General features: G+C 49.6%; 1 protein-coding gene across 3 annotated transcripts in view; it reads left to right on the top strand.

Annotated features, from left to right (window-relative positions):
• GGA1 (golgi associated, gamma adaptin ear containing, ARF binding protein 1) overlaps positions 1 to 22,095 on the top strand; it is a 146,405-nt gene that overhangs the window by 65,232 nt on the left and 59,078 nt on the right. For all 3 annotated transcript variants that reach the window (XM_073645220.1, XM_073645221.1, XM_073645222.1), the window contains exons 5-9: positions 6,949 to 7,072; positions 8,404 to 8,504; positions 17,250 to 17,330; positions 17,416 to 17,553; positions 17,634 to 17,715. In XM_073645220.1, the coding sequence (XP_073501321.1) occupies positions 6,949 to 7,072; positions 8,404 to 8,504; positions 17,250 to 17,330; positions 17,416 to 17,553; positions 17,634 to 17,715 (526 nt within the window). The remainder of the gene's footprint in view (positions 1 to 6,948; positions 7,073 to 8,403; positions 8,505 to 17,249; positions 17,331 to 17,415; positions 17,554 to 17,633; positions 17,716 to 22,095) is intronic.

Genomic DNA, 22,095 nt, shown 5'->3' with positions numbered 1-22,095 from the left:
GGGGCGGCCTGTGGGGGGCGCTCTATCTGGTGCTCCGGGATGGCCTGTGGGGAGCCTCTATCTGGTGCTCCGGGATGGCCTGTGGGGAGCCTCTATCTGGTGCTCCAGGGCGGCCTGTGGAGGGCGCTTTCTCTGGTGCTCCGGGGCGGCCTGTGGGGAGCCTCTCTCTGGTGCTCCAGGGCGGCCTGTGGGAAGCCTCTCTCTGGTGCTCCGGGGCGGCCTGTGGGAAGCGCTCTATCTGGTGCTCCGGGGCAGCCTGTGGGGAGCCTCTATCTGGTGCTCCGGGGCGGCCTGTGGGAAGCGCTCTATCTGGTGCTCCGGGGCAGTCTGTGGGGAGCCTCTATCTGGTGCTGTGGGGAGCCTCTATCTGGTGCTCCGGGATGGCCTGTGGGGAGCCTCTATCTGGTGCTCCAGGGCGGCCTGTGGAGGGCGCTTTCTCTGGTGCTCCGGGGCGGCCTGTGGGGAGCCTCTCTCTGGTGCTCCAGGGCGGCCTGTGGGGAGCCTCTCTCTGGTGCTCCAGGGCGGCCTGTGGGGGGGCGCTGTATCTGGTGCTCCAGGGCGGCCTGTGGGGGGGAGCTTTCTCTGGTGCTCTGGGGCAGCCTGTGGGGGCGCTCTCTCTGGTGCTCCAGGGCGGCCTGTGGGGGCGCTCCCTCTGGTGCTCCGGGGCGTCCTGTGGGAAGCGCTCTCTCTGGTGCTCCATGCGACGTGTGGGGAGCGCTCTCTCTGGTGCTCCATGCGACCTGTGGGGGCGCTCTATCTGGTGCTCCGGGGCGGCCTGTAGGGGGGTGCTCGCTCTGGTGCTCCATGCGGCCTGTGGGGGGCGCTCTATCTGGTGCTCTGCTTACTTATTCATCTGTATGCTCTTCTGAGCGCTCACTGATCTATCACTGACCGGTTTCCTATTTTACATAATGCATCTGGTAGTTCAGGGCTAGGTAATGGGAGGCCGGTCAGTGACCGATCAGTGAGCTGCCATAAGAGCATACAGATGAATATGGAAGCAGAGCACCAGATAGAGGCTCCCCACAGGCCGCCCCGGAGCACCAGATAGAGCGCCCCCCACAGGCCGCCCTGGATCACGAGCTTATCATTATCTCCCAACTGAAAGTAAAGATTACACAGGAACCACAGGAGGGATTTCATCACCAGTTATCATATTAATCAGTGCAATGTCACCCACCTGACAGTGTATGTGGTTACTGAGCACAATCCTGCTGACAGCGGCGCTTTAATGAAGGTATTCATGGTCGTCTGAGAAGTTCTGCCACACTGAATGCACTCAAGCACGCAAATCAGCAAGAACCATTGCCTGTGGCTCCTTTTGCAGTGTACACTGATGACGCCCCTTAGGCTCAGTGCTCATGATGCAGAAATGCTGCATATTTTTTCCGCTTCTCCCTGGCATGCGGTTTTTTATGCGTTTTTCCCGCCAGGTAGCGTTTGTCAAGCATTTTGCAGCATTTCTGCATGCGGGTTGTCAAGCACTTTTGTAATTGATTTTAGCATCACTTGGAAAGTGCTTGACAACTTGTTCACAAAAAAAAAGAATAAGAATGGTAAAAAATAAAGATTATACTCCCCTTCCGATGTCCTCCCGGTGTTTTCTCTGCTGCGTCCGGTGTCTTGGGCAGCCCGCGGTGGTGTGAAGGACCTGCGGTGACATCATTGAGTCATGTGACAGGACAACAACGCAACCCATACAGCAGACCAGACTTAGGGGAGAAAACATCGGGAGGACATCGGAAGGGGAGTATAATCTTTATTTTTTATTTTAAATTATTTTTTAACAGGTTCTATGGTACCCGGGTCTGGATCAGAGTCTCCTGTCCTCCACACCTGGGTACCATCCGCACATTGAACCGTGTGATATCCACATGTGCAGATGTGCTCATACGGATAGTATGCGGTTCATTGCAAGTCAATGGCGGCGATTACGCTGCGTGTCCACAAAATTAATGGACATGCTGCGGATTTTTCCGCAATGATAATCCGCAGCCGAAATTTCCGCAGCATGTGCACAGCAGATGTGGATTATCATTGGGGACCATTGGGCACGTATTACCAAGCGTTTTTTAAGCGTTTTCGCTGCGGAAATTCCGCGGCAAAAACGCTTGAAAAACGCATAGTGGGCACGCAGCCAAATGGGCTCGATGGGAGACAAGTCTGGAGACGCTGCAGGCTGCTCACAGTAGCGCCAGCAGCATGGCATTGTCGTCTTGAAAACTGGCTCCTGGTATTCTGGAGAAATGGCTGCACCACAGGTTTTATAATGAAACCAATGTTCTGCCGAGCTGTTGGTTCAGCTGGAATGAAGACTACCCAAGAGTAGACCTGCATGCAGTGTGCCAGTCCTTGGTGATATTGGGCACGTGCACAGCTGTCACGCAAGGTGTGGGAAAGACTTAGTGCAACACAAAGGGAAGAGGGTAAGGGAGCCCAGACTCTAGGAAAAGGGGGAAGTGGAGACCTCCTGGCTGGTAGAATATCACCCTGTCTCCCCTAACGTCCCTATATTGGTTCTTCACCAATCGCCGCATGCGTACCTCGCCCTGTCTTTCCCTGGCGTTTGGCCCTGGTAGGAAGGGAATTAGCGCTAGTCAATCCCCACTGTCAGGGTTTCAAAGTGTCGACACCAGGGAGATCACGCACTGTCACTGTTGCTTTCACTCTGTCAGGATTTCGTCAGGGATTCACGAGCACACGATCCCGACTACTCACTGCGTAGCAATCGACAAGGAAGCAGAAAGCGTATGGCATCACACCTCCGGATTCCAGCGCATGGAATATGTGTATACGCCCCGTACGTTTCTGCCAGCTTCACGATAGCCCAATTAATATTATTGGCTGCCACCACCGGCCGAGTTTGAACTATAATACAGGCCTGGCCGGACACCTGCTTTCTTTTAGCGTATATGGCTTCGGGGGAGGGAACGATTACAGAGCAAAAGAAACAGAACTATTAACTTTTATATTTAATCCAAAAGGGCGACAGTCTTATGAAAAATATACAGGGTTTTACAAAAGGGGACAATACAATACATATGCAGTTACACAAATAAAACAGGATTAAAGAAGAGACTTACTATATGTTCGAAGAGACGACTCAATATAGCTGGAGAGGAGCTCTCCTATGACCGTTCAGCTAACAGGATCTGTTGCATATAATTAATATATACTCCCGCAGTGAATATGGATCAATCTTCAGTTGGATCTTTTATGCCGAAGAGGCGACCTGCCCACACGCCCTTTGTGCTGACATCATGTGGGCTGGGCTCCACCATTCATGTTTTTATTAGAAACTCTTAACTTCTTCGATAACTCCTTACTGGTGGATCGCAGAAGCCCGAAAGTGATACCATATTTTTTATCATGGAGTTACCTTTCCGTAGAGTTTACACATGGCATAGCTTTGACCCATTGTTCTGGCGCTTTTGCGCTACAGCTCCCCGGAGGGGCTTACAGCGACGAGAAAATATCCATATTGTTCCCTAGATGATGCTGTCACTAAAAATATAGTTCCCATTATTATCGGAATTATGGAACTTACAATATTCAATATTTCGTGTCGGTGCCCCAAAGTCTGTCAGACCTCTGTTACATTCCCTTTGACGCCCTGGGAATAGAGCTTCCTCAGCTACATGTAAATTGTGGTAAGCCTGCATCTAATTATCCCCTGAGTCTGCCAGGGGGAAATACCCTAGCATTTTAATTGGGTTGTAGCACCTCTTGACTGGCATTTGTTTACACTACTGCTGTGTGTGTCTATTTGCATAGAAACAGATGGTTCAAGTGTTATCTCTTGGTCCTTTGACAATTACTATAGGGGAGGGGGAATGAGGGGTTTGGGAGAAATTGTTAATACTTTTCTTAATATCTCCATGACACCCACTGACACTAAAGACAACAAGGGGGGACAAACAAAGGGGAATTGCTTAGCTTTAGATGACTACAGACAACTGCACATACATCCTCAACACCCGAGAGGAAGAAGTACTGCTCTTGTTCAAACCTTCACAAGGAGTAGTGAATATCGCCAGCACCTCCCTCTGGAACATAGCAGGTATTTATACACCCAGGCCAGGGTGCTAATTAGCCAGAGGAAGGTAGCCGCTGGGTCCTAGAGACAGCCTCTAAGAAGGTGTCTGTAATGCCAAACGTAGAGATCTTCTGCAACCCACTGCAGGGCGACTGCCTGTCACTTCTGACACACCCGTGACAACAGCCTTTTTCAGTCACATATCGTCCAGCCCTCGCCCAGCAGGGTGGCAGCGGCTACTAAAATAATTCTAAGTCAGTGCTTATTGGTGTACATGGCTGGCCTCACACACACATGAGAACAATGTCCGGACGTAAAACCGTCTTATTACCCATAATGCATTGGATCCACTGTATACCTGCAGTCTTAGTGTGATTGTATATACAGGAGCAGGGGAGCAGAAAAGCCCAGGGTTAGTGGGATTGTCAAACCCACATTTTTTTGGAGACTAGCTAAATTTTCAGGTCAATCCGGCAGATTTCTGTGAGATCAGTCTCTTTAGTACATCATTTTGCAGTGGAGAGGTGTCTGTAATGGTGACGGGGTGCAGGATACAGTGGGTACGGAAAGTATTCAGACCCCTTTACATTTTTCACTCTGTTTCATTGTAGCCATTTGGTAAATTCTAAAAAGTTCATCTTTTTCTCAGTAAAGTCCACTCTGCACCCCATCTTCCCCATCTTGAAATGTAGAAATTTTTGCAAATGTATTAAAAAAGAAAAACTGAAATATCACATGGTCATAAGTATTCAGACCCTTTGCTCACTATTGAGAAGAAGCCCCCTTTTGAGCTAGTGCAGCCATGAGTCTTCTTGGGAATGATGCCACAAGTTTTTCACACCTGGATTTGGGGATCCTCTACCATTCTTCCTGGCAGATCCTCTCCAGGTCCGTCAGGTTGGATGGTGAACGTTGGTGGACAGCCATCTCTCCAGAGATGCTCAATTGGGTTTAGGTCAGGGCTCTGGCCGGGCCAGTCAAGAATGGTCACAGAGTTGTTCTGAAGCCACTCCTTTGTTATTTTAGATGTGTGCTTAGGGTCATTGTCTTGTTGGAAGGTGAACCTTCGGCCAAGTCTGAGGTCCAGAGCACTCTAGAAGAGGTTTTCATCCAGGATATCTCTGTACTTGGCTGCATTCATGTTTCTTTCAATTGTAACCAGTCGTCCTGTCCCTGCAGCTGAAAAACACCCCCATAGCATGATGCTGCCACCACCATGTTTCACTGTTGGGATTGTATTGGGCAGGTGATGAGCAGTGCCTGGTTTTCTCCACACATATCGCTAAGAATTATCACCAAAAAGTTATATCTTCATCTCATCAGATGAGAGAATCTTATTTCTCATAGTCTGGGAGTCCTTCATGTGTTTTTGAGCAAACTCTATGCAGGCTTTCATATGTCTTGCACTGAGGAGAGGCTTCGGTCGGGCCACTCAGCCATAAAGGCCCGACTGGTGGAGGGCTGCAGTGATAGTTGACTTTGTGGAACTTTCTCCCATCTCCCTACTGCATCTCTGGAGCTCAGCCACAGTGATCTTGGGGTTCTTCTTTACCTCTCTCACCAAGGCTCTTCTCCCACGATTGCTCAGTTTGGCTGGACGGTCATGTCTAGGAAGACTTCTGGTGGTCCCAAACTTCTTCCATTTAAGGATTATGGAGGCCACTGTGCTCTTATTATTTTGTAACCTTGGCCAGATCTGTGCCTTGCCACAATTCTGTCTCTGAGCTCCTTGGGCAGTTCCTTTGGGCTCATGATTCTCATTTGGTCTGACATGCACTTTGAGCTGTGAGGTCTTATACAGACAGGTGTGCGCCTTTCCAAATCAAGTCCTATGAGTTTAATTAAACACAGCTGGACTCCAATGAAGGAGTAGAACCATCTCAAGGAGGATCACAAGGAAGTGGACAGCATGTGACTTAAATATGAGTGTCTGATCAAAGGGTCTAAATACTTATGACCATGTGATATTTCTGTTTTTCTTTTTTAATACATTTGCAAAAATTTCTACATTTCTGTTTTTTTCAGTCAAGATGGGGCAGAGTGGACTTAACTGAGAAAAATATGAACTTTTTAGAATTTACCAAATGGCTGCAATGAAACAAAGAGTGAAAAATGTAAAGGGGTCTGAACACTTCCCGCACCCACCGTATATGGTTTATACAGCAACAAATATATCTTTGTGCTGTGTTAGTCGGTAGAAAGAAAAATGGAGTCCTCAATGCTTAAAGGCCTTGTCCAGGTTTGGAACGAAAATCTATGGTTACTCTGTAGACTTGTGAATCCTCATAATGCTTTCTTTTAGGATTCTCTTATACCTGCAGCGAGACCAAGCGGTCATGTGACCGCGACTATGCGACACGCGTTCTTCCGGCCACCTTCCGCTTACACATGCGTATAGATGACTTTAATTGAGCGAGGTCGTGCATGTCTAGTCGTAATGTGACCAGGAGTCCGCATATCACATACCAGAGAATCCTGACAGTGCGCACAGTGTGAGGATTCACAAGTCTGCAGTCACATGGAGTGACCGCAGACATTCGTGCCATACCTGGACAACTACTTTAATTCTTTTTAATGACTGCAAGAAATAATAAAACGTTGATTTTGTATGAAATTACCATCTTGATAAAATAGTGATTAAAATCATGCATGGAAAAAAGAATGTATGGCAGCCATCTTTTCTTCTTTTTTCCTTGCATGATTTTTATCTATCTTTATCTTATCTTTATCTATCTTTTACCACTGTTATGAAGATGGTAGTTTCATAAAAAAACGTTTTAATATTTCCTTGCGATGCTGGATTTCTACTTTAACGGGATGGACCATCGTGGACGCTCCGTTTTTCTGTTTTATCTCGGTGTTATGGTTGCTGTTCTTTGCGCCCTTTACTCAACCTGACCTTATTTTTTTAGTACCTTGGCACTCGCTCACCTGAAAAAGTGAAGTTAAAGATTTTGGAGCTTTTGTACAGCTGGACTCTTGGACTTCCCAGTGAAGTGAAAATAGCCGAGGCCTACCAGATGTTAAAGAAACAAGGTAAATGTCACAGATGACAGCCCGGGGGTTCACACAGATCCCACCACTGTCACCAATATGTCAAGGGAATACACCTCCGCTGTCTCCAATGGTCACGGCAATTACTCAATTAACTGATGAGTGACGGACGAGGCCGCGGCTGCTTCCACTACTAGGCTGGTTATTGGGAAACTCACAGTCAGCGTATGGTGTGTACACCACCGATTCCAACGCATGGAATATATATATATACCCCATTGCAGTCGCTGCTAGCTCCACAATAACAAACGCAAACCACTTTACATGGTTTATAGAGGCGGATTGGACGTCCGTTACTGGTAGCTTATGGCTTCAAGGGTGCGGTTTACAGATCAAGAGGAACAGAGCTATTACATTTATATATTCAATCCAGAAAGATAGGCCTTGTTTATAAAAATATACAAAGATGGTACGGAATCATTAATACGGTATATACAATTACATAACGTAAAAAGAAATAACAAAACAGAATTATTGAACCTGATGTTGCAGAAATGGCTCCTATCTTCACGGAGGGAAGCACTAAGAAGATTAAACACTCTCACGGTGAACTATGGCTTCCAGAAAGACCAATGACCAAACCCAATTTCTGCTTTTTATAAGCTTAAAGTTACACCCATATATCTCCCCTTGGTGAGCTCTTTTAGGGGCTGGTTATGGGATGTGTTAGGCCCTCCAGAATTTTATTAGATCCCCAACTTTCAGGATATCTTTGCCCCTGCAGGTCCCAGGCGGTAGGTAAAATCGCAATAAGAGACATGACTACAGTATCTTTCTATTGAGACGAAACATGTCCTAGATAGCATCATCCATCAGTACGTTAAGTTGGAGGGGTTAGAATGGGCTTACAGTGATGTGAGTGGATGCATTATGTTCATCCCTTTGCTACGCTGACAAAAATATATCTCCCATCAGTAGTGGATCGATGCAAACCAAAATGTTGATCACTGACTACTGGCTCCCAAAGGTCTAGGAAAGATTCTTTGATCAGAGGAAGCTCTTTGGTTTTCTAAGCGTCCTTTCCCGAATCTCAGCCTTTGTGTCTTCTTCCCAGCAAATCTCCCTGCTGTAATTACCTGGTCACTGCTGGGATCTCTACTTCAATGGGGATGGAATTGTCAGCTTTCTCTTGCACTTCCATTGTTATAATTCGTTTCTCTCTCCCTCAGTCAAAATCCCATGTGTTCAATGTGAAGATGATATGTCCCCTCTCTGGAGATGCCTTTATGGATTTTAATTTTTCTCTTTGACAGTAAATTGTCAAACATTTGGAGGTAATAACCTATCACTCCTTTCATTTTATTCCATTATAGGGATTGTAAAGGAAGATCCACAACTGCAAGTAGAAGCAATGATCCCGCCTCCCCCACCCAGACCAAAAAATGCTGTATTTGATGATGATGAGAAATCCAAGGTAATTTACTTATTGCTTCTTGTAAAGTTTTCACTTATAACCTGTGTGAGGATACAGCTTCTAATCTTAATTAGCCAGCCTTTAGACTAGGAGAAATACACTATTATGTTTATGTTGACTTTTGAATTTATGTATTTTTCTTTTTCGGGTGGAACAAGAAGCAGGGACTTTTGTCATAAGTCTGAATGTTGAATTCTCTTGGTCTGTGAACAATGAATGTTTGCTAAATATGTTGATTAACCATTGTGTGGACCCTGTGGCTTTGTGACTCGCACAGGAGTATAAGTTATGCAAATTGATTAAATGCTCAAACAGTGACACATGAGCCCCACCTTCCTCCCCTTTCCTGTGAGTGATGACCTGAGCCACAAATATAAATATAAAAAGGGATTTCTATCGTGCTGCAAGGAGAATCAGAGAGACTCTTCAGGACAGCAGCCTGGTTGCATGGTTCCATCCAAAGGGACACAGATTTGAATTCTACAGGATGCCTGCCTAAGGGAACACGGCCCTGGCTGGAAGGATAGAGATCTGCTCCATTGACCATCATTCACCCTAAGGAGACATTTGGGGAAACCAGGATTGTGACTCTCCGGTCACCTGGTCCCATGGATTTGTTCTGAGATGCCAGATTGCCACAATCCGATCGCCTCATCCCATGGAGACGTTTGGGGAAAGCCAGGATTGTGACCCTCTGGTCACCTGGTCCCATGGATATGTTTGGGTTATCCAGATTGGGACCATCCAGTCACCTGTAACCCATGGATACACTGAGAAATCCAGGTTGGGACCATCCATGGCTGGGGCAATCCATCCGGTCACCTGGTCCCATGGATATGTTCGGAGAAGCCAGGGTAGGACCCTAGGGTCTCCTGGCCTTGTACTTCAATGGACTGTCAGCTTTCTAAGCTTGCCACTGCCTCCTTTCTGTGGGTGTCCACCCAAAGCGGGATGCTACTGGTTGAGGTAGTTGGCCCTGGAAGTCCCAAAGTCACAGCTGCTCTATTCCCGGCAGGCCAGTGGAATGGTGAGACTGTAATTTTGCACCGTTTTTGGTATTTGCTGGGACTGTTCTATATTTTTATTGTCTGTCTGGTGGTTCAATAAAGTATTGCCACACTGTTTTACCCTCACTTTGTGTTGTCTGAGTAATATTATGCCCACGGAAGACCCCGGATGTTCACATTTTGGTGGCAGTGGTGGGATACTACTCAGCTCAGCGGATCTGGGGGACCTGCAGGGGACTGGTGTTAGCACACAACATCTAAGGGCTCCACAACCAGGGAGGCATATAGACCGACCCAGCAGACCATAGGTGAGGCACACACAGCAGGTTTCGGATGCTACCACGTCCAACCTCACCAGCTCGGCCTTGGGAGGAGGACCGGAGGAGATATACAACCGCAACAAGAAACGGCAACTACAGGATCTGTGCCAGCATCAACTGATTGAATACCGGACCACCGACACTCATCGGATTTAATTCCGGAACCACAGGATGCTGAGGACGGCATGTAGGGACGCTATGGATACCAGTCGGTTCTCGCCAATTACGTGTGGAGTTCATTCGCAAGGAAGACATTGAATATGTTATGAGGAACCTGGATGATACAAAATGTTGTTCTCATGAAGGTGAGACCTGTTACATTCTTGTCTGTGCTTAAAGACACACTGCTGGACTGTGCCTGATAAGTGGAGAAGGATGATTGGGATCCTATCACATCTAGCTAATTAAGATGGGGGACCAAGGTGAGGCTACAGCTTCTAATCTTAATTAGCGACACGGTAGGCCTGGAGAAATACACTATAATGTTTATGTTGACTTTTGAATATATATGTTTTTCTTTTTTCGGGTGGAACAAGAAAAATGGACTTTTACCATAAGTCTGAATGTTGACTTCTCTTGGTCTGTGGACAATGAATGTTTGCTAAATATGTTGATTAACCATTGTGTGGACCCTGTGGCTTGGTGACTCGCAGAGGAGTATAAGTTATTCAAATTTATTAAATGCTCAAACAATGAGGCATGAGCCCTTCACCTTCCCCCTGGACCTGTGAATGATGACCTAAGCCACAGATGTATGCAAGCAGAATCAGACAGACTCTTCAGGACAGCAGCCTGGTAGCATGGCTCCATCCAGTGGGACACAGATTTGGATTCTACAGGATGACAGCCTAAGGGACCACAGCTCTTGTCTGGAAGGATACAGATCTGCTCCATTGACCATCACTGACCCTATGGAGACATTTGGGGAAACCAGGATTGTGACCCTCCAGTCACCTGATCCCATGGATATGTTTGGGTTAGCCAGGTTGGGACCACTGAGACTGTGTAATTTTGCAGGGCTGGGTGTCTGTATGAGGCTGGACGTCGTGCAGGGTTGGCCTCCAGCTGGAGGAGCTTTACTCCTGGGCTGGGTGTCTGTATGAGGCCGGACGTCGTGCAGGGTTGGCCTCCAGCTGGAGGAGTTTTACTCCAGGGCTGGGTGTCTGTATGATGCCAGTCGTCTTGCAGGGTTGGCCTCCAGCTGTAGGAGCTTTACTCCAGGGCTGGGTGTCTGTATGAAGCCGGACGTCGTGCAGGGTTGGCCTCCAGCTGGAGGAGTTTTACTCTAGGGCTGGTTGTCTGTATGAGGCTGGACGTCATGCAGGGTTAGCCTCCAGCTGGAGGAGTTTTACTCCAGGGCTGGGTGTCTGTATGATGCCGGTCGTCTTGCAGGGTTGGCCTCCAGCTGGAGGTGCTTTACTCCAGGGCTGGGTGTCTGTATGAGGCTGGACATCGTGCAGGGTTGGCCTCCAGCTGGAGGAGTTTTACTCCAGGGCTGGGTGTCTGTATGAGGCTGGACATCGTGCAGGGTTGGCCTCCAGCTGGAGGAGTTTTACTCTAGGGATGGGTGTCGGTATGAGGCTGGAAGTCGTGCAGGGTTGGCCTCCAACTGGAGGAGCTTTACTCCAGGGCTGGGTGTCTGTATGAGGCTGGAAGTCGTGCAGGGTTGGCCTCCAGCTAGAGGAGCTTTACCCCAGGGCTGGGTGTCTGTATGAGGCTGGAGGTCGTGCAGGGTTGGCCTCCAGCTGGAGGAGCTTTACTCCAGGGCTGGGTGTCTGTATGAGGCCGGATTTCGTGCAGGGTTGGCCTCCAGCTGGAGGAGTTTTACTCTAGGGCTGGGTGTCTGTATGAGGCTGGATGCCGTGCAGGATTGGCTTCCAGCTGGAGGAGCTTTACTCCAGGGCTGGTTGTCTGTATGAGGCTGGACGTCGTGCAGGGTTGGCCTCCAGCTGGAGGAGTTTTACTCTAGGGCTGGGTGTCTTATGAGGCTGGAAGTCGTGCAGGGTTGGCCTCCAGCTGTAGGAGCTTTACTCCAGGGCTGGGTGTCTGTATGAAGCCGGACGTCGTGCAGGGTTGGCCTCCAGCTGGACGGGTTTTACTCCAGGGCTGGGTGTGTGTATGAGGCTGGAGGTCGTGCAGGGTTGACCTCCACCTGGAGGAGCTTTACTCCAGGGCTGGTTGTCTGTATGAGGCTGGACGTCGTGCAGGGTTAGCCTCCAGCTGGAGGAGTTTTACTCCAGGGCTGGGTGTCTGTATGATGCCGGTCGTCTTGCAGGGTTGGCCTCCAGCTGGAAGTGCTTTACTCCAGGGCTGGGTGTCTGTATGAGGCTGGACGTTGTGCAGGGTTGGCCTCCAGCTGGAGGAGTTTACTCTAGGTCTGGGTGTCTGTATGAGGCTGGAAGTCGTGCAGGGTTGGCCTCCAGCTGGAGGAGTTTTACTCCAGGGCTGGTTGTCTGTATGAGGCTGGACATCATGCAGGGTTGGCCTCCAGCTGGAGGAGTTTTACTCTAGGGCTGGGTGTCTGTATGAGGCTGGATGCCGTGCAGGATTGGCCTCCAGCTGGAGGAGCTTTACTCCAGGGCTGGTTGTCTGTATGAGGCTGGACGTCGTGCAGGGTTGGCCTCCAGCTGGAGGAGCTTTACTCTAGGGCTGGGTGTCTGTATGAGGCTGGATGCCGTGCAGGATTGGCCTCCAGCTGGAGGAGCTTTACTCCAGGGCTGGTTGTCTGTATGAGGCTGGACGTCGTGCAGGGTTGGCCTCCAGCTGGAGGAGCTTTACTCCAGGGCTGGGTGTCTGTATGAGGCTGGAAGTCGTGCAGGGTTGGCCTCCAGCTGTAGGAGCTTTACTCCAGGGCTGGGTGTCTGTATGAAGCCGGACGTCGTGCAGGGTTGGCCTCCAGCTGGACGGGTTTTACTCCAGGGCTGGGTGTCTGTATGAGGCTGGAGGTCGTGCAGGGTTGGCCTCCACCTGGAGGAGCTTTACTCCAGGGCTGGTTGTCTGTATGATGCTGGACGTCGTGCAGGGTTGGCCTCCAGCTGGAGGAGTTTTACTCTAGGGCTGGGTGTCTGTATGAGGCTGGAAGTCGTGCAGGGTTAGCCTCCAGCTGGAGGAGTTTTACTCCAGGGCTGGGTGTCTGTATGATGCCGGTCGTCTTGCAGGGTTGGCCTCCAGCTGGAAGTGCTTTACTCCAGGGCTGGGTGTCTGTATGAGGCTCGACGTCGTGCAGGGTTGGCCTCCAGCTGGAGGAGTTTTACTCCAGGGCTGGGTGTCTGTATGAGGCTGGATGCCGTGCAGGATTGGCCTCCAGCTGGAGGAGCTTTACTCCAGGGCTGGTTGTCTGTATGAGGCTGGACGTCGTGCAGGGTTGGCCTCCAGCTGGAGGAGTTTTACTCTAGGGCTGGGTGTCTGTATGAGGCTGGAAGTCGTGCAGGGTTGGCCTCCAGCTGGAGGAGTTTTACTCCAGGGCTGGTTGTCTGTATGAGGCTGGACATCGTGCAGGGTTGGCCTCCAGCTGGAGGAGCTTTACTCTAGGGCTGGGTGTCTGTATGAGGCTGGAAGTCGTGCAGGGTTGGCCTCCAACCGGAGGAGTTTTACTGTAGGGCTGGGTGTCTGTATGAGGCTGGACGTCGTGCAGGGTTGGCGTCCAGCTGGAGGAGCTTTACTCCAGGGCTGGTTGTCTGTATGAGGCTGGACGTTGTGCAGGGTTGGCCTCCAGCTGGAGGAGCTTTACTCCAGGGCTGGGTGTCTGTATGAGGCAGGAAGTCGTGTAGGGTTGGCCTCCAGCTGGAGGAGTTTTACTCCAGGGCTGGGTGTCTGTATGAGGCTGGACGTCGTGCAGGGTTGGCCTCCAGCTGGAGGAGTTTTACTCCAGGGCTGGGTGTCTGTATGAGGCTGGATGCCATGCAGGATTGGCCTCCAGCTGGAGGAGCTTTACTCCAGGGCTGGTTGTCTGTATGAGGCTGGACGTCGTGCAGGGTTGGCCTCCAGCTGGAGGAGTTTTACTCTAGGGCTGGGTGTCTGTATGAGGCTGGAAGTCGTGCAGGGTTGGCCTCCAGCTGGAGGAGTTTTACTCCAGGGCTGGTTGTCTGTATGAGGCTGGACATCGTGCAGGGTTGGCCTCCAGCTGGAGGAGCTTTACTCTAGGGCTGGGTGTCTGTATGAGGCTGGAAGTCGTGCAGGGTTGGCCTCCAACCGGAGGAGTTTTACTGTAGGGCTGGGTGTCTGTATGAGGCTGGACGTCGTGCAGGGTTGGCGTCCAGCTGGAGGAGCTTTACTCCAGGGCTGGTTGTCTGTATGAGGCTGGACGTTGTGCAGGGTTGGCCTCCAGCTGGAGGAGCTTTACTCCAGGGCTGGGTGTCTGTATGAGGCAGGAAGTCGTGTAGGGTTGGCCTCCAGCTGGAGGAGTTTTACTCCAGGGCTGGGTGTCTGTATGAGGCTGGACGTCGTGCAGGGTTGGCCTCCAGCTGGAGGAGCTTTACTCCAGGACTGGGTGTCTGTATGAGGCTGGAAGTCGTGCAGGGTTGGCCTCCTGCTGAAGGAGCTTTACTCTAGGGCTGGGTGTCTGTATGAGGCTGGACGTCATGCAGGGTTGGCCTCCAGCTGGAGGAGTTTTACTCTAGGGCTGGGTGTCTGTATGAGGCAGGAAGTCGTGCAGGGTTGGCCTCCAGCTGGAGGAGTTTTACTCCAGGGCTGGTTGTCTGTATGAGGCTGGACATCGTGCAGGGTTGGCCTCCTGCTGGAGGAGTTTTACTCTAGGGCTGGGTGTCTGTATGAGGCTGGACGTCGTGTAGGGTTGGCCTCCAGCTAGAGGAGCTTTACTCCAGGGCGGGGTGTCTGTATGAGGCTGGACGTCATGCAGGGTTGGCCTCCAGCTGGAGGAGTTTTACTCTAGGGCTGGGTGTCTGTATGAGGCTGGAAGTCGTGCAGGGTTGGCCTCCAGCTGGAGGAGTTTTACTCCAGGGCTGGTTGTCTGTATGAGGCTGGACATCGTGCAGGGTTGGCCTCCTGCTGGAGGAGTTTTACTCTAGGGCTGGGTGTCTGTATGAGGCTGGAAGTCGTGCAGGGTTGGCCTCCAACCGGAGGAGTTTTACTGTAGGGCTGGGTGTCTGTATGAGGCTGGAAGTCGTGCAGGGTTGGCCTCCTGCTGGAGGAGCTTTACTCCAGGCCTACAGCTTTCTGTACATTGCCCAGAGTTTCACTTTCCATGCGTTAGAATTATCCTCGTTTGTCAGGAGCATGTCTGAGGCTTTAGGTCTTTTAAGAAGAAATTCTCTTTACAAATGTAAGATTTCTTCAGACTTTGTGAGCTCTGTGCAATGCACAATGGATGGCAGTTACTTACAGTTACATAAATGTCCAGGCCTGGTCATGCCTGCCTGCTTTGATAGGTTTCTTTACATTTATTCTCCATTATGTTTTTCTCGATGATACCGTTGGCAATACAATATCATAGGTGAAGTCTTTGCCTCCTATGTGGCAGTTTTACCAGAAACAATTGCACAAAACATCTATATTTCTACAAAGGAGCTTGATTACAACACTCCCATGTAGATTGTAGCCCCTCTCCCTTTCCGATATCGGGGACAGCAATCCATTAAACTGGATGCATAAACCGAGCAAGAAGCTTAGTGACATAAAGAGGGAAATCTTCGGTTAAAGCCACGTGTGACTATACAGCCTAAAATCTTAATAAGCCAGACGTTTAGATTTGTTAATCCAAGAGAAATACCCTATTATCTTTGTGTATTTATGTCTGGTCAATAAGAACAGACCAGTATTTGTATAACCCTAAATGTTGAATTATATTCCATTGGAAGCAGTCATGTTTAGTATGCTAATGACAAATTGTACTAAAAGCCAGCTAGATGTTTATTTACAGCAGCCACTGTGATATCAACTATGTAAATAAATTAGCTCAAACAATGATAGCTGAGCCCTGCATCTTTACCTCTGACCTGTGCCTGATGACCTTACACAGATGTAAATGTAAACTGGGATGTCTGTAGTGCTGCATGCAGAATGAAGGAGAGTCAGAAAGACTTTACAAGGAGAATGAGAGACATCCTTCAGGACAGCAGATAGATTGCATGGCATTACCCAGAGAGACACAGATTTGAATTCTGCATGATTCTAGCCTAAGGGTACCGGTCCTGACTGGAAAGATTCAGATCTGTTCCATTGACTATCAGAGAGACATGGATACATTTGGGGAGACCAGGGTGGGACGAGTAAGTCACCTGGCCCCATGGATATGTTGTTTGGGGTTGCCGGGAGGGACCCACCAGTCACCTGCAACCCACAGAGACATTCGGAGAAGCCAGATTAGGACCTGCCGGTCATCTGACTCCATGGAAACTCTCGGAGAGGCCAGGGTCGGACCCCCGGGTCTCCTGTCCTTGTACCTCGATTGACTGCTAGCTTCCTAAGCTTAAAAACTGAAACCATACTACCGCGCTCGCACTCCCTAAACACACCAGATAAGGCTATCCAACTAGGTACACTATCTGTTGTGTTTAGGGAGTGCGAGCGCGGTAGCACGGTTTCAGTTCGTTCCCTTATTTTCAGGACCGGTTATTCACACAGAGCCTGGGTCACTACCAGCAGCTGCACACAATTCCAGAAGTGCAGCGCGAGCGTGTTTTTTATATTATTAGCTTCCTAAGCTTGCTGCTACCTCCTCTCTGTGGGGGTCCGTCCGAAGCGGGGGGCCACTGGTTGAGGTAGCCGGCCCTGGAAGTCTCCAAAGTCGCAGCTGCTCTATCCCAGGCAGGCGGAGAAGGAATGGGGAGACTGTGTAATGTTCCACCATCTTGGGTATTTGCTGGGACTGTTCTGTGTGATTATTCTCCACTTTGTGGGTCAGTAAAGTGTTGCCGCAATGTTTTACCCTCACCCTGTGTTGTCTGAGTAGCGTTACGCCCACGGAAGACCCCGAGTCCTCACACCATGTAACTCCCGAACTGCTGATGTCTTTGCTTGCTTTTTGGATTTTACTATGTAATTACCTTACTGATGGTCTTAGCGTTGTGCACAAGGTTCATGTCTGTGCTGATCTTTTATGTTTCCAGCATGATTTACTCCCCACATATGAGGTGACCCCGATACTGGCCGCAGAACCCTGAAAACTAAGCTTCAGACTACAAGGAGCGATCTCCCATGGTTGCTTATTCTCCTTCTTATGTTAGGTTTGTACCCAGTGACGAGAGAAAGTAAAGGGGAAACCTCTCGCCCTCAGTCAGATCCCAGGGACGCAGATCCCACGTAAAATGAATTCTTCTTTTGGGAGTTATTCCTTGCTGATTTGATGAGCTTAGAAGAGAAGCCTCCATTCTCCGCCTGCCCTCCTTCTCTTGGATATTTTGCTGTATTCCTGTAGTTAATGCATCTGTTTATTACATATTTTCATCTTTTATCTGAAGATGTTGGCCCGTCTGCTAAAGAGCACACATCCGGAAGACTTAAGAGCGGCAAATAAACTTATTAAAGAGATGGTGCAGGAGGTGAGACAATTCTCTCCATGTTTCTCCATTAGCCCGCGTACAGTATTCCACTTCTCATCTATTTGAGCTCATGTTTCCTCATCAGGACCAAAAGCGCATGGAGAAAATCTCCAAAAGAGTACATGCTATAGAAGAGGTGAATGACAATGTGAAGCTCCTGAGTGACATGTTGGGGGCATTTAGAGCGGGACAATCCTCCGAAGGCAGCGACGACTTAATGAAGGTCAGTGCGTCATTGCGGTCACAGGAGATGCCACCAGAGATGACTTCTTGTATCGGTGATTTGTATCTCTCACACCACAGGAGTTGTATCACCGTTGTGAAAAGATGAGGCCGACACTTTTCCGCTTGGCTAGTGACACAGAAGACAATGATGAAGCTTTAGGTAAGGAAAAAAGCTGCTTGTAGATTAGTAAATAGATCGTTCTGAATTAGAACCCACACGCTATAGATACAGTTGTGCTCAGAAGTTTACACACCCCGGCAAAATTTTTGCTTTCTTGTCCTTGTTTCAGAGAATATGAATGATAACAAAAAACTTTTTCTCCACTCATGGTTATTGGTTGGGTGAAGTCATTTATTGTCAAACTACTGTGTTTTCTCTTTTTAAATCTTAATGACAACCAAAAACATCCAAATGACCCTGATCAAAAGTTCACATACCCCAGTTCTTAATACCGTGTGTCAGGCAAAAGGTATTTTTGCCCGAGTTTTAAAAAATGAGAGATGTTTTAAAAAAGAAAAAAAAAAACACCCCCTATCTGTTTGTAAGTGAAGACATAGAACTCACTTTTGCTTTTCCCCAAACCAGGAATTTTTATGACCCGCCATAAAACCTCAGTCCAGGGCAAGCGCTGGTACAAACCGGAAAATCCCTCCAAAAAATCCCATTGTTTAATTGTACAAACGTTTTATGCCAATTTTAATCACGCACAGGTCTGACAGAAACATCGGAACCACGTTTTTTGAATGCTTACCTTTTTCCCATTACAATAGTATAACTTGCATAACTGAGGAATGACCAGGAACTGAGATAATGGATTCTGAGCTTCTGAGCGTCATAGAGGTTTCATATTTAATATCTATCTTCATGAATAATGGTGACGGTCAAGATGATGTCTCCCTCTTGGATGTGGGACCCCCCCACACCAAGATATGGAATCTGAAGGATTTTTTAGGTCTTCTGCAGCTGGGTGGGCTCGCAAAGCCGAGCCCCCTTGTAAGGTAAATAAGGGGTGTTCCCCAGAGTTTTGGCTGCTTGCTAAAAACCAGATCGGCCATTTTTCAAGCCATTCCAACCAGGGACGCAGACGCATGCACTACACGCTGCGTGAAGGAATCAAGTCTAATTTCCGGGGAGCCGTCCCCCCCACAGAATCTGAGACCATCACCTTGTGAAGCAGGTTTTGCTATTACTTATCCCTTTTATTTTAATAACTGTTTATGCATACATGTAAATTGTCTCCTTTATAATATCTTGTATATATTTTGTAAACACTGCCCACCTTTTGGGAGTAAATCATTAATTATTTACCAGTTTCGTCCTTCTTGTCCCATGTCGAGCAAACACGTTCCTCACTCGCTAATTCACGTTACCTACCAGATACCCGATCCACCTGTTAAGCGATCGGTGGTGGCAGTATACCAGTATTTATGTGATATTGTGGTTTGAGGGTGGCTGGTCGGAGGTATATATACGTTCCTGGAAGGAACTGGTGGTATATATACTTCCTGTCACATCACGTGCCGCAATAGTCGACATAAATTAGAGCAGCTGCACCCGTGCTTATCCTCTGTCAATACCGTGTTTGACCAGCAGGATAAGGGGGCGCCAGAGAGCTGCAAGGTCTGACCCAAGAGTGGGTGTTGTTTTCATGACAAATTGGTGGCAGCGGTGGGATCATAGGACATTAGTGATCTGGTTTGAGCAATCATTCCTCTCACTAAAAACTTGCACAAAAGTTTTGAAGATCGAACTCAGTGTTTATTAGATCTGAGACAATACTGTATGTGTAGCAGTTACCCCGACCCTTCTTCGTTTTTTCTTTTCTATTTTTATTTTGGTGATCATGGTCGTAGTTGGAGAGTCCTGGTATCACCAGCAGAAAAAGGACACTCTTACTGGAATATTTATAATCAAAGGCATTGACCCCCACGGCAAAAGCAAAGAACAAATGATTTCTGAACTGTTACAAGATGCTGCAGAGCCCGTCCGACAGCAGAGCCCTGATGAGGGGGCGGCCAGCCAAGGCCCGGATGGCGCTGCTGCCGGGGTCCAACCGGTGATTGCCAGCCATACCCGCAACCAGGGTAGTGTGGACCCCCACCTGCAGATGGCCTTGGAGGAGCTCGCCACAGACGATCATGATGGACGACTGCAGCTGATCCTGAAATTCCAGGAGCGGGCTGAGCGACAAGCCCAAGCTGACCAAGAGGCTGCTGAGTGACAAGCCCAAGCTGACCGAGAGGCTGCTGAGCGACAAGCTGACCGACAACACCAGCTGGAGCTAGCCCGGATTCAGAAGGAGTCGCCCTCTACGCAGACCCGTGAGTCCAACAGTGCCAGCTGCTTTAAACCCCGTCCTGAGCACTTCCCTGTGATGGAAAAGGATGGGGACTTGGACACATTTCTGCGAGGCTTTGAAAAGGCCTGCAGGCAGTATCAGCTGCCCATCGACCAATGGGCAAGATATTTGACTCCAGGGCTCCGAGGAAAAGCTTTGGAGGTGTTTGCTTCCCTTCCTCGAGAGCAGGATGGAGACTGAGGCCGTCAAGCAGGCCCTGATAAAAAAGTACCAGCTGACTCCGGAGGTTTACCGGAAAAAATTCAGAACCCTCCAACGTGGACCACAGGACACCTACCGTGATGTGGAAGACGGGCTCAGAACCAACTTTGAGCAGTGGATCCAAGGACTGTCAGCGACCACCTTTGAGCAGCTAAAGGACCTGATGGTGAAAGACCAGTTCCTGCATCTGTGTCCGACTGAGGTACGGCAGTTCGTGATGGATCGGGAGCCACCTGATGCCAATAAAGCAGCGCAGATCGCAGACACCTACGAGGCAAACCGGAGACCAGAGGTGCGGAAGCCGGTCGTCGCCAGCTGGAAAGGGGGTAAGCCATCAACCACCATCCCTGCCCCTGCCAGCCGACCTTCCGGAGGCCTTTTTCCCATTGCCAAGGCCCTGCCTGCATCCGATGCCCGCAGGTGTTATTCCTGCAACCAGACTGGTCATCTCAGCGCCACTTGCCCAGAGAAGCAGAGGAAGAACCCCCCATCCAAGGCCCCAGGGCCTAATGCCTCAGTTCTTTTGGTGGGTGGGCCGGTTGGGAGGGCCTCTGAAAACTTTCAGTCTGTCAGGGTGGGGGACACTCTCACTGTAGGCCTCAAGGACACTGGGGCCGAACGAACCCTCATCCGACCCGAACTGGTGTCCCCTGAAGCGCTTATTCCAGGAAAGTCCCTGACTGTCACTGGGATTGGGGGCGTCCGATGCCCCTTGCCCATGGCCCGGGTTTTTATTGATTGGGGTGCGGGGAGTGGGGTGAAGGAAGTGGGAGTATCCAAAAACCTACCTGCAAATGTTGTGTTGGGAACTGATTTGGGGAGGATGTTTGCTTATTATGTCCCTGACACCCCCTCCCCGATCTGATACGGTTGGTAAGGTTAATGCTGATAATGTGAATGTCAGTGCTTTACCTGATGATGATGATGATGATGATGATGATGATGATGATGATGATGATGATGATGATGATGATGATGTTGTATTGGAAGGTGCAGGAGAACTCAGCCATGTCACTCTGCGGGGTGATGTTGCTGAGGATCCCCTAGCAGGAGCAAAGGTCAGTGCCAAGGGTAATGGGGAGAGGCACGAGGACCATGGCGCAGGTGGTGCTGTGCCAGTGACCAGTGTCACAACAGATGGTAACCTGGCTGATAGTCGCTGCCCCATACGTAGCACTGTGCCTGAGGTAATGGAGGATGATGGAGAAGTAGTTCTCATGGCCTCGCCGGCTAATGAGACGGGGTTATTCCCCGGAGAGACGGCCTATATAGCCGCTGTTACCCGCAGTCAGAGTGCCCAGAACGCAAGTAACGCCCTGCCTTCTGGACCCTCCTCGAACAGAGGAATAACTGAATCAGGTATGGACCCAGAGCCGGTCCCAGAGGGTCCCAGTGAGGACGTGGCCTTAACCTCACTTCTGGCTTCCTCCAGCCAGGAGTTTCAGGCAGCTCTGCACTCAGATGCTAGCCTGGAGACGTTAAGGAGCCTCGCGGAGAAACCCACCTCCGAGTCGGATAAGGAGAGGGTATTCTGGGACCAAGGGAGGTTGTACCGGGAGACAGTTCCCTGTACACCCCAACAGGAGTGGCTGAGGGAAAGACAGCTGGTCGTCCCCTACCCATTCAGGGATGAGTTGTTGCGGATCGCCCATGAAATTCCACTCGCTGGACACTTGGGGGTCAGCAAAACCAAGGCCCGGCTGTCTCATCACTTTTATTGGCCCAAAATGAGGACAGATGTGGTGAACTACTGTCGATCCTGTACCACGTGTCAAAGAGTGGGAAAGTCAGGGCCGGCCCCCAAAGCCCCCCAGATCTCTTTGCCAGTGATAGAGGAGCCTTTCCAGAGGATTGCTGTGGACATTGTGGGACCACTGGCCATACCCAGCAGCTCTGGAAAACGATTCATCCTTACCGTGGTAGACTATGCTACCCGGTATCCGGAGGCGGTAGCCCTGTCCTCAGTTAGGGCGGATAAG

Source organism: Phyllobates terribilis, unplaced genomic scaffold (assembly GCF_046119375.1).
Source record: "Phyllobates terribilis strain yellow unplaced genomic scaffold, ASM4611937v1 Scaffold_8__6_contigs__length_399053987, whole genome shotgun sequence".
In the NCBI taxonomy this organism is placed as follows: domain Eukaryota; kingdom Metazoa; phylum Chordata; class Amphibia; order Anura; family Dendrobatidae; genus Phyllobates; species Phyllobates terribilis.
This window is presented reverse-complemented; position numbering and strand designations above follow the sequence as displayed.